General features: G+C 40.1%; 1 protein-coding gene across 1 annotated transcript in view; it reads right to left on the bottom strand.

Moving 5' to 3' along the window:
• Positions 1-2111, bottom strand: part of gabrb2b (gamma-aminobutyric acid type A receptor subunit beta2b) — a gene marked incomplete at both ends in the record, with an annotated part of 82169 nt that extends 80058 nt beyond the window's left edge. Inside the window, 3 exons of the mRNA XM_079405052.1 lie at positions 1214-1281; positions 1821-1912; positions 2029-2111. Coding sequence (XP_079261178.1) covers positions 1214-1281; positions 1821-1912; positions 2029-2111 — 243 coding nt within the window. The remainder of the gene's footprint in view (positions 1-1213; positions 1282-1820; positions 1913-2028) is intronic.
• Positions 2112-12711: the final 10600 nt, after the last annotated feature.

Below are 12711 nucleotides of genomic sequence, written 5' to 3'. Positions count from 1 at the left end.
TTCTCCCATTATGACGATGGGCTGATGCATTGCTTCAAGTGCCAAAACCAAATATTCCCCATTTCCACGGGGAGCTGCATGACATCGAGGTTCATGTTGATTTGGATACTCACTCCAGCTATTTATCCAGTGCAAAAGAATGTTTAATCCAGATGAATGCATGCAAGATCCCAGCCAGGAAAATGTGAAAGGGGTTCAGAGCAGTGATCTGTGCATTTGCACTTGCTTGGCCTAATAGTGACATAATTTAAGCTCGCGGACAAACAAAAACGCACTCACTCAGAAACGGCATAAATCGCAATCATTGTTTTGTCCTAAAGACATCTTGACAGTACTAATGTATGCGTGCACTGTTGCTTAAAACATTAATAATTACTGTGAGATGGGATTTCAAAGACTATAAGCGAGTACATGAGCCACTTGCAAACATGCACATCTCAAACCTTGTATTCTCTGTCTGCAGTGAAAAAAAGAGAATCAATACATGTAACACATAGGAAATATTGCTAGGCTATTTTGAGAACAATAGAGACAAAAGCAGCCCCAAAATGCAGCTAAGAATACAAATAACTCAAAATAGTGTGCAACCAGGTGCTGCTGTATTCAAATGCACAACCAGTTCTCGGTTATTGTTATGAATATCACCTCACTTGACCAGACCTCAAACACAAAACTTCATGTTGTGCTTCAAAACCATCACTAGAGGATGCTCTTGTATCTAAGGGGGAAAAAAAAATCCTACCAGATAACCAAAAGGGTGGAAAGAGTATAAAAATCCAAAATGGAGAAATTCCTGTTATGCACTTGTTTTTGATTTTATAAATCCCAGCAAAAAACATTCAGTCCACATGCAGAAGAAAATATGTTGCCATAGAAACCACATTAGCTCCTCCTGACCATTACTGGTGTTCATATGTGAATACTGACTATAAAAGGTAGTACATGCTCTGAAAAGTTTTGTTATAGACCGTCTCTTATAAACACTACAGTATACTTACTGCAACGTTAAAAATCATACCAGCACCACTGATATGAAGTGCACACCCACAGATGTGTGACAAACTGTTCATTCAACTAATTTGATAAAAGCGGATAGACTATAACCCTTCAAATGAAATGTAAATTACCTGGGAGAGAGAGCTGAGAGAAAAAAATGGGGTTAAAGGAGCTCACATACTTTGTCTCCAGCTGGACAGCATGATGACAGACTTACCATATTCACTTCTGAGACCATGTCTATGCTGGCTATGTCTATATTCATCCCCACTCCCACCGGAGGACCTAAAAATCAAACCAAATCATAGCAGTGATGTTACAGCTAATTGATTTTGTTTTGTACACTGAAATGAATGGACATGTCATGCATGAGCCATTATTAACTCAACATCAGCCTGATAACATCCAGCATGAGGTAAAAAGTAAACCAAAGATAACAAACTATGATCATCCAGAATGATAAATTCACAATTTATTCGTCATGATGAGCAACACTGATTTTACAATCACTGATTATTTAGTGCAAATCAGAGAAAGCATCACATGGAGCTATCATTGGACAGCACGTGCAGATGTCCAAATTGTGTAATTTCATTCGTCAACTTTGCGAAGCATTTCTAATCAAACATCGCGTGCGGCAGATTAAGAGATGATTTTAAGATTTTAAGTGAAAGCAAGTGTGCCGATCGCCTCCAAAGCTGAGATAACTGGGATATATTAGCGCGAAACTCTCCATAATAGCGCGCTTATGATTTTACTATATGAAAGTTAAGAGGTAATGTTAAAAGGCTGACATGATGGACCTAATTAAAAACGTGCGTTACCTCCAAAATCTGGCCTCAAGCGAATGTCATATCCTTTCAATAGTCTATCAACAGTTTCTTTTACGAGAGACATATTGCTTGGATCATTGACACTGCAAAGAGGGGAAATGCACCGTTAGATTCAGATGCATGCTTAGAGATCATTTTAGTTGTGTGTGTGGAGTACAGACAGCCATATGAAGTGAGGAGAGCTTTGGTTCAGACTTACCTTTGCGCGCACACCACGGCCACGATCACGGGAAACGTCCAGACGCGCACGAGGCTCTTTTGTCTTATTCTAAAGATCGCCATACTTTTATATGTTTTCTGGTTTCCGTGAAGACAGAGAAGATCCAACTTAGAGTGCGCTGTGCAGTAATTCCACTGTGGTGCGCATGCGTACATACTCCAGGAGCGCTGTGGTGCTGATGGTGCTGGAGGAGCACTTCCAGACCAGAGACAGGGATATATTAAAGGGAATACTACGAAAACACCAAAGTGAACAGTGAAACAACTGCAGCCTCTGTGCATCATGGAAAAAGCAGCCCTTTCTTGTCAAGTGGGCTTTCAGTAGCCACTTCATTAGCTGTTTCGGTGTATTTCTTTCATCTCTGTCTCGAAATTTGACGTGAGGCACAAAAGTAATTTGTCTTACACAAAGTGGGGGGTAGGCTTGTCTTAACAGTAAAAGCATTTAAAACGGGACTTCATAGTTGACTTTTGTCTGTCCATCATTTGATGATACATGGTATGCTTCAAAGGATCAATATTCGAATCTAAACTCTAGATTACAGCACCGAAACAAGACAAGGGGAATCCGTGCCAAACCCCTGCATGAAACTGAACGAGTTGAAAGAAAAAAATAAATAGGCTGTACATTGATTTATATAGGCATAAGAGCTGGTCAAATTTATTTGCCATAGCAGAGAATAAATAAACACAAATTAACAAATTATTACTCCAAACATGAATACAGGTTTGTTTATCAACAACAAAAGTTCCCAATAACAAAATAAAAGGATAACAGAGGGTCATTTATTTTGCTATACATTTTCATTATTATATATAATTTTATGATATAATTGTATATATCACTGTTTCATAGGAAGGGAAATAAGTAAACACAATCATTAAATTAAGTGTCATATGGATGAGGATGACAAATTAGCAGAAAAGCCAAGTGATATTAAAAGGGTTGCCTTTAGAACAATTTTAATTTTTTTTGTACTTTTAGTATCAAGCCAACTGTATCAAAACTTTGTACAAAATCTGCTACATGCTTTTTGCTCTCTGGTTTATAGTTCATGTGTTTTTAGTAAGTAAAAGGCATTTCACTATATTTCTAAAAATTGCCCCACTTCAGGTTTTGGTATGTGTCTTTTTGCTTTGAAATATTTACTGAATTTAATAAGTGAACATAAGTGTAACTTTAATATTGCTAGAATATATCAAGATGAACACTTGCTGGACTGAAGCAACTAGAAAAATCATGTTAAAATGTGAGTATCATATGTGTCCCTGGAGCACAAAACCAGTCATAAGTAGCATGGGTATATTTCTAGCAATAGCCAACAATACATTGTATGGGTCAAAATTATAGATTTTTCTTTTATGCCAAAAATCATTAGGATATTAAGTAAATATCATGTTCCATGAATCAGAATCAGAATCAGAATGAGCTTTATTGGCCAAGTATGTTTACACATACGAGGAATTTGTTGTAGTGACAGAAGCTCCACGGTGCAACAGAGAGACAGCAACAGGACACAGGTAATAAAAGAATAATATACAAATATACAAATAGGCAATGTACAAAACAGCAAAAACACAATATATAATATACACAACTATGTATGTACAAGTCAAGTATGTACAAATTAGAAATGAGAAAATAAAAATAAAATAAGTGAATGTGGTGAATGGATAATTTATTATATTTGTATGTTCCACCTTTATTGTTGAGTGTTCATGAGATGAAGATATGTTTGTAAATTTCCTACAGCAAATATATTAAAACTTAATTTTGTATCAGTAATATGTATTGCTAATAACTTCATTTGGACAACTTTAAAGGCAAATTTCTCAATAGTTTGATATATATATATATCAAACTGTTGCCTGTGGAGTCAGGACATTTGCAATTATGATTAAAAGATGAATATGAGACAAAACTACAGAATGCCACATTTTATTATTGGGTGATTCAACACACAGATGTTTTACCAGCTAAGAAGATCAGCACTTTTAGAGTTTCATCCCTCTATCTGATGTGAACATAAGTATTGGAACAGTTGCCTCACAGGTCTTTCTAAGTGATCAGCTGTGTCCTGTTGCATTAATTCTTCAGATATTAAAAGCAGGGAATGTGTTTTATCAGTTATATCCATTACTTCTGCATTCTGAATCCTGCAATCGATGATGACACACACAAACCAGGATGAAGATGAGGGACCTGACTTTGAGAGAAAAGCAAGCAATTTGAATGCTAAAAGAAAAGAGGAAGTCAGTTAGAACTATAGAAAGAACAAAGGGCATGGAGAAATCAAGAGTTTGGAAACCACCAGCAACCAACAACTACCTGATCGGCTGAGAAAACAACAGTAGTTGATGACAGACAAATCATAAAAGCTGTGAAAATGAACCCTAAAAGACATGTCTGTAAAATCGCCAACAACTTCCAGAAAGCTGGGGTGATGCTCTGACAATCTACTGTCCTCAGGAGACTTTGACACATAATTACAGATGCTACACAGCAAGATGCAAACCTCTGACCAGCACCAAAAATAGAAAGGTAAGAGAGTTTTAAAAGCACAAAGGTGAGCCAGAAGAGTTTTGTATCTGTGTTTATGGACCGATGAGACAAAGATGAACCTTTATCTAAGTGATGGGAAAGCAAAAATGTGGAGAAAAAAAGGGAACTGCAAATGATCCCAAGCATACAGCCTCATCTGTAAAGCATGGAGGAGGTGGTGTCATGGCATGGACATGCATGTCTGTCTCTGGAACAGACCCTCTCAACTTTACTGATGACTTAATGTATGATGACAGTAGCAGAATGAATTTGGAAGGGTACAAAACCATCTTGCCTACCAATATTCAAGAAACTTACACCAGATTAATTGGGAAGTGCTTCATATTGCATCAGGACAATGACCCAAAACACCCTGCCAGTTCAGTCAAGGAATTTATAAGGGCAAAGAAATGGAGTCTTAGATTGCTCAAGTCAATCTCCAGATTTAAATCTGATTGAACATGAATTTCACCACCTGAAGAGGAGAGTAAAGGCAGAAACTAGCAACAATTGGAATTGGCTGCATTAAAGGCTGGGAAAAGTATTTCAAAGGATGAGCCCAAGAGTCTGGTGATGTCTATGGGTCACAGACTCACTGCTGTGATTGTGTGCAAGGGATCAGCAACTAAATAATAGTTTTTTTTTTTGGCTAAATAATAGTTTTTAATCTTTTATATCTGAATTATGTTCAACTGTCCCAATACTTACGCTCACATCAATGAGTGGGATGAACTCTAAAAGTGCTGTCCTTTTTATTTGGTAAAACACGAATGTGTTGAAACGGCTAATGATAAAAATGCATCATTCTGTAGTTTTGTCTCATATTTGTCAGGGAAACATCACGGTCACTTCAGTCACCACAGTCATCAGCACCGACATTCACCAGATCCCAATCACCTGATTATTGATTCCCCGCACCTGCCACAGCTCATCAAGCTGTCCGGTCTACCGTTCACCACCCCGAACAGTACCTGACTCACAATCTACTAACCTGTGTGTACTTACCTTCCAGTTTCCCTCGTGTCTTCAGCGCGTTCCCTGTGTTGCTCCCATTCATCATCAGACTCACTTCTCTGGCTTTCCTGAAACGGAAGAGATGTACAAAGGACTATCTGCTATATTACCACTCACCTGCCGTTTCTCTCATTGATCACCATCTCTCCTGATATTTCAATAAACCTGCTTATCACTCACTTACCTGTCGGTGTCTGACCCATTTTGTGACAGAAGACCGGACCAGGAACCAACACCTCTATGGATCCTCTTCCGCCATCACCCGCTGAGGTCAGGGAGGAACTGGTTAACACCTCCGGGCCTCTCTCACGCCGATCACAAATCCACCATCTGCCTCTTTATGTCCCCTGGCCCTGCCTGGTTCATATGCTGGTGACGCTGCTGAGTGTGGCGGCTTCCTCCTACAAGTGGCGCTTTTCATCGTGATGCAGTTGCAGAAATTCAAAACATAATGCTCTAAGGTAGCCTTTTTGATTTCCCTCCTCAACGGCAAGGCACTGATCTGGGCCAGAGAAATATGGAACGCTATAGTCCCATAATTAATTCTTATTCTACCTTTACTAACCATTTCAAGGAAGTATTTGGCTCCGATACAGGAGAACTATCAGTCTCTAACCAACTGCTGTGCCTGCGTCAGGATTCATCCTTGACTAGTGATTACACCCTCCAATTTCATACACTAGCAGCGACTAGTGGCTGGAACAAGGCCGCCCTTCTCAGTGCCTATCGTCAGGGGTTGGATCCACAGATTCGCATGCAAACGGCCATCTATGATGACAACATCGGACTAGAAAGTTTTATGCAGCAAGTCACTCACATCTCGCGGCAATTGTCCGATGGTCATCCCCACGAAGCTGCCCACCAGTCCTCCGCGTCCACCAGCGGTCCCTCAGTACCAGAGCCCATGCAAGTGGATTCCACCCGACTCACTCGCGCTGAGCGTGCTCGCCGCTTAGTGGCCAGACTGTGTCTTTACTGTGGTGCTCCAGGACATTTCATCAGTGCCTGCCCTGTCAGACCCCCACGCCCTTCGGCGAGTACCCTTCAAGTTGATCCTGAAATTGCTACATTGTCTCTGCTACCAGTGCAACCACTCATTGAATCAACTACTCATACGAATCGGTTTTCTGCATGAGGAAACCATCTCCTTTCTAGGTACTAGAGGGACCCACCATGGATATCATCCTGGGACGCCCCTGGCTCACTTTCCAGAAGTCTGATGGGAACCATGTGAGGTCACTCGCTGGAGCGAGTCATGTCATCAAAATTGTCTCAACACCATACCCCTACCGCTTTCACGTCCTGTCAAAGCTAAAGTTGCGTCTACCCTGATTGAAAGCCCAGAGCCCCAGGAGACACCCACGTCCCATCTTACTATGACTACTTTCTACTTTCTGACTACTTTCTTCAGCAAGCAGGCAACCATGATGCTTCCACCACATCGGCCATGGGACTTGCTGCCTAGGGCAAAACTCCCAAAGGTCCAGTATATCCCTTGTCCATCCCAGAGTGCAAGGCCATGGAGGATTACAGCAGGGATTCATCCAACCGTCCACCTCTCCAGCTGCCTCAAGCTTCTTCTTCGTGGGTAAGAAGGACGGGGGCTTGAGGCCCTGCATCGACTATCGCATGCTATCGAATTCTCAAATGGTGAAGCTGCCGTATCCACTTCCCCTGGTCTCAGCCGCCCTGGAGGACCTCCATGGAGCCCGCATATTCTCCTAATTGTGCCTGCGGAGCGCGTACAACCTTGTTCGAATCCGGGAAGGCGACGAGTGGAAGACGGCATTCATCACCTCCGCAGGCCACTATGAATATCGGGTCATGCTGTATGGCCTTTCAAACTCACCGTCCGTGTTCCAAAGTTTCATGAACGAGGTGTTCCGGGAGTTCCTCAACAAGTTTGTGATCGTCTACATCGATGACATATCAAATGTTTAAACTGAGAAAATGTATCATTTTAAGGGAAAAATAAGTTTATTTTAAATTTCATGGCATCAACACATCTCAAAAAACTTGGGATAAGGCCATGTTTACCACTGTGTGGCATCCCCTCTTCTTTTTATAACAGTCTGCAAACGTCTGGGGACTGAGGAGACAAGTTGCTCAAGTTTAGGAATAGGAATGTTGTCCCATTCTTGTCTAATACAGGCTCTAGTTGCTCAACTGTCTTAGGTCTTCTTTGTTGCATCTTCCTCTTTATGATGCACCAAATGTTTTCTATGGGTGAAAGATCTGTACTGCAGGCTGGCCATTTCAGTACCCGGATCCTCCTTCTACGCAGCCATGATGTTGTAATTGATGCAGTATGTGGTCTGGCATTGTCATGTTGGAAAATGCAAGGTCTTCCCTGAAAGAGACAATGTCTGGATGGGAGCATATGTTGTTCTAGAACTTGGATATACCTTTCAGCATTGATGGTGCCTTTCCAGATGTGTAAGCTGCCCATGCCACACGCACTCATGCAACCCCATACCATCAGAGATGCAGGCTTCTGAACTGAGCGCTGATAACAACTTGGGTTGTCCTTGTCCTCTTTAGTCCGGATGACATGGCGTCCCAATTTTCCAACAAAAACTTCAAATTTTGATTCGTCTGACTACAGAACAGTTTTCCACTTTGCTACAGTCCATTTTAAATAAGCCTTGGCCCAGAGAAAATGCCTGCGCTTCTGGATCATGTTTAGATATGGCTTCTTTTTTGACCTATAGAGTTTTAGCCGGCAACGGCGAATGGCACGGTGGATTGTGTTCACCGACAATGTTTCCTGGAAGTATTCCTGAGCCCATGTTGTGATTTCCATTACAGTAGCATCCCTGTATGTGATGCAGTGCCGTCTAAGGGCCCGAAGATCACGGGCATCCAATATGGTTTTCCGGCCTTGACCCTTACGCACAGAGATTGTTCCAGATTCTCTGAATCTTTGGATGATATTATGCACTGTAGATGATGATAACTTCAAACTCTTTGCAATTTTTCTCTGAGAAAGTCCTTTCTGATATTGCTCCACTATTTTTCGCCGCAGCATTGGGGGAATTGGTGATCCTCTTGCCATCTTGACTTCTGAGAGACACTGCCAGTCTGAGAGGCTCTTTTTATATCCAATGATGTTGCCAATTGACCTAATAAGTTGCAAATTGGTCCTCCAGCTGTTCCTTATATGTACATTTAACTTTTCCGGCCTCTTATTGCTACCTGTCCCAACTTTTTTGGAATGTGTAGCGCTCATGAAATCCAAAATGAGCCAATATTTGGCATGACATTTCAAAATGTCTCACTTTCAACATTTGATATGTCATCTATATTCTATTGTGAATAAAATATAAGTTTATGAGATTTGTAAATTATTGCATTCCTTTTTTATTCATAATTTGTACAGTGTCCCAACTTTTTTGGAATCGGGTTTGTAGATGTTCCCATATAAATGTGAATGTATATACACACATTCACTGAATAAGTTAAAGCAGATTTCTAGTTCCCAGCATGCTTTGCTTCTGACTGTTAAAGGTGAGTAAAAATGTTAAAATGAAGTGTTATTTCATATGTTTTTGCTCAATATTAATATAGGGGGATGTCTGTTTAATGTTGGATTATTTTGAAATGTAAAAAGGTTTCTGGTATGTGTAAGTTTGTGGGGTAACCATTGTGCAGAAGAGTAGAGCCTGTGGTCAGGACGATGATTGGCCAAACACCATTGAATTCTATGTTACTTTATTTAAAGAGTAATGGTCGTGTCATTTTCAGCACAGTGATAGTTTTTTAAACTAAGTGTTTAGTATAAGAGGGTGTGCTTATGCTATTGCAAACTACCTATATTTTAAAATATGAAACATGTATTTCATAAATTATATTATTCTATGTAATTTTTAATATGCCATTATGCTGTTTAATATGTTGATCATTCATATATTAAGAAATATATTTTTTTTTGCATAAGGGCTGTACTGTCTTAACATTTGTTTGAAAAAAGCCCATCATCCATGCAGGAGACCAAAATCAGATGCTAGAACACAATGTCAGATTCGACATATTGGCGCCACCCAGTTTTCCTCAAGATGTTGCTTCCAGTAACACCACCTATTAAAACACAGGAAAAGTAAACAAAATTGTCACAAACACCAACAGGAAACAAAGTTGTAAACACACTTACACAGCAAATGGTTACAGAGTAATACAGAAGTTCAAACACAATGAAAAGGATACAGGTCAAGGCCATTTGCCTACTGCATTTTATAGTCCCTGAATCATCAGGGGGTTAGTGTTGAGACAGCTGAGAGGAAGCAAGCTCATGAGAGGCCTTTGTCGAACCACTACTGGGATCCACCCTCACTCTTGCAGTGACTACTGCTAACATGGGTGATGAGGAAGCCTCAGGACAATTCTGATAATACACAATACTACCAAGGTCTCTGGAAAGAGGTTTGGTATAGTGATCAAGCGATAAGTCTGATAGTGGTCCTTCACTGGTTGTGCTGGGGCACATTGCAGTGGAAAAAGAGATGGGTTCTGATTCACCCTCTTTAATACCAAGTGCTGTGGAATGCTGAACTCATGTAGCACTAAGAAGGTCCTTGCAGTCCGGAAGACACCAGTGCAGGTACCTTGGAGGTGAAGGTTCTGGCGATCTGGAATTTGCAGTTGGAGGAGCCTTGGAAAGAAGGTTCTCAAGTCATTGAAGAACGTCCTAGACAATCTGGAAGATGCAGATGGAGGGGCTTTGAAGAAAAAAAATTGTTTGTGGGGGGCATAGACTTGTGGTTATGGTTGTTGTTGTTGCTGCTGCTGATGTTTCTGAACTCTCTGAACTTCCAGGAGCTTTAGTGCTTCTGTTTGTTTTAAAGCATGTATCTCCCTTTCTGAGTAGAAGGGATTTGAAAACTAACACATTGAACAACGTCATTAGCTGTCTCATAACACACACTCTTATTCTGATATTCTAAAGTTCACTGTTTGAACAGTAGCTGCTTTATTTCAAAATGCTGCACCCTCCAGAGGTCACATTTGTCCACATAAATCATAAAGGTAGACTCATTTCAGAAAATAACCATTATAAAATGGACTGTTATTCCTTGTAAAATAAATTAGTTATCAATAAAGGCAGCACAACCTATTTAACTGGTGCACACAACTAAGCAAATGCTTTTGTCTATGCGAGTGCACGATAAATGTATGTATGTATGTATGAAGCTGTGAGCATTTATGAGACAGAGGAAAATAATGAATGGAAAAACAAACATTTTAAACCCGCAATCAATACACTGAAAAAAAGCAATGACTACTGTGATGAAGCTTAATGTTTGTTTTCTGCCACATTTATTGGTGTGCTGAATGCCCATCTTCAAATACAGCTCACAGACATACTTGCCGACCACAAGTCTTACCTGATGTGACAAGGGATAATGTAACCTGATGTGCCACTACATAAACAACCCAAGCAGCACCTACACTGGGACACCGATGCATTCGGCGGAGACTGGTGTACTGATGTGCATGATGACCTTTTGGCTTGGTGTCCAGTGATAACGTCTAAACAACACTAATATTGCACAAAGCCCTATGAAGGAGAGATTACTTAACCTGTCAAGGTTGTGGTGTCAATTCTCAAGTGAGCTCACAGTTTCAACTCTTCGCGAGGCAACAGTGCTTTGGGGTGCAAGAAGCTTGGTTTCACGTCAGACTCAGTGCTGCATGAGCCTTTGCAACTAATGCAAACTCAAAACAGACTACAAATGATGTAGGTGACTTTTTTCTTCAGTAGAACAGTAAAGAAGATTTTTAGGTGAAACCATTGACCTTGGCGATTCATACACGCATGTCTGTGGCAGTCGCTTTTTGAGAGTCAAAAAAATATATACAGGCTAGACCAAATTATATCGAGGTCTTATGACGTGAAATGATTGGAAACAGCACCTTATTTGCAACATTATTGCCTTTAATCTACAGCGTGTTCATGACTATGGCATAATGACATATGTACAGGCACATACTCACACGTAAGCTGATGCTGTTTGTTTTTAATGGAGAATGAGGATGCCTGTGTTTTATTTTTCATCAAAATGGTACTTACCTGTGGTTATCCTCAGCTCGGAACCAGCTCATTGTGAAGAGGAGCCTGATGAAAGTACTGACCTAAATGTCAGCATGCTTTCACTAGATCCACCATAAGAAAAGAAGGATGTTTTGTTTCACCTACTTCCACCTCTGCCTTGAATACAACTACTACAACAGAAGAAGAGGAAGAACAACTGACATGCAAAAAAGGCATCTTCATAATGTGTTTGTTATGTCTCACTTTTTATTGGTCTATTTAACAGGTCACAGAAATGTCTTTCTCTGTTTCAATGGAGCCAGTTGGTTTCAAGAGAGCAGTAAACAGAATTTTGGATGAAGGCATTAAGATACTTGCGGTGACCACTGATAGATGCCCATCGATATGGAAGATTATGAGAGCTGATTATCCAGACATTCACCACAAGTTTGATGTCTGTTATGTGGTGAGGGGTATGTAATGTTTTAAACCACAAACTCTTCATGCTTTATATTATATAGTCTTGATTTAGTCTATATTACATCAAATACTTTCAACTTTTGTTTATTGTCTACTTTTTTATTTTAAAAAAAAGTTATAAAATGTCTACTACACAAAATGAAACACTGACTATGCTGTGTTGTTGATCGTAAAAGGTTTGATAAAAAATGGAAGTTGTTCTGTTATTTTGGTATAGGAAGGCTCAAGAAAATGCTATCCATATCAAGATACAGAGACAACAGAGAATAACAGCCATTGATTAAGAGTATTTGCAACCACTTGTGGTTTTGCTGTGTGACTTGTGGAGATGACCCTTGTGTAAGTTGTGTTATTGTGTTCCAGTACCTGTGATTCCAATGTTTCTAATCATAAAGCTACGTAGTTTACGTAGTAAAGCTACATAATATCAAATCATTTTTTTTTTCATCAGGAGTTGATCAAAAGTCACTTCTGAGTCACATTTGTGTGGTTCATATATGGACTGAGGAACTGGACTGGACTGGAGAGCAACAAAGATGTCTGCATAGTTAGCTCAGTTTTGACCAGCAGATAATAAAGAAATGGTTTGAAAGAGATTC

The sequence above is a fragment of the Barbus barbus genome (assembly GCF_936440315.1).
Source record: "Barbus barbus genome assembly, chromosome: 43".
In the NCBI taxonomy this organism is placed as follows: domain Eukaryota; kingdom Metazoa; phylum Chordata; class Actinopteri; order Cypriniformes; family Cyprinidae; genus Barbus; species Barbus barbus.
This window is presented reverse-complemented; position numbering and strand designations above follow the sequence as displayed.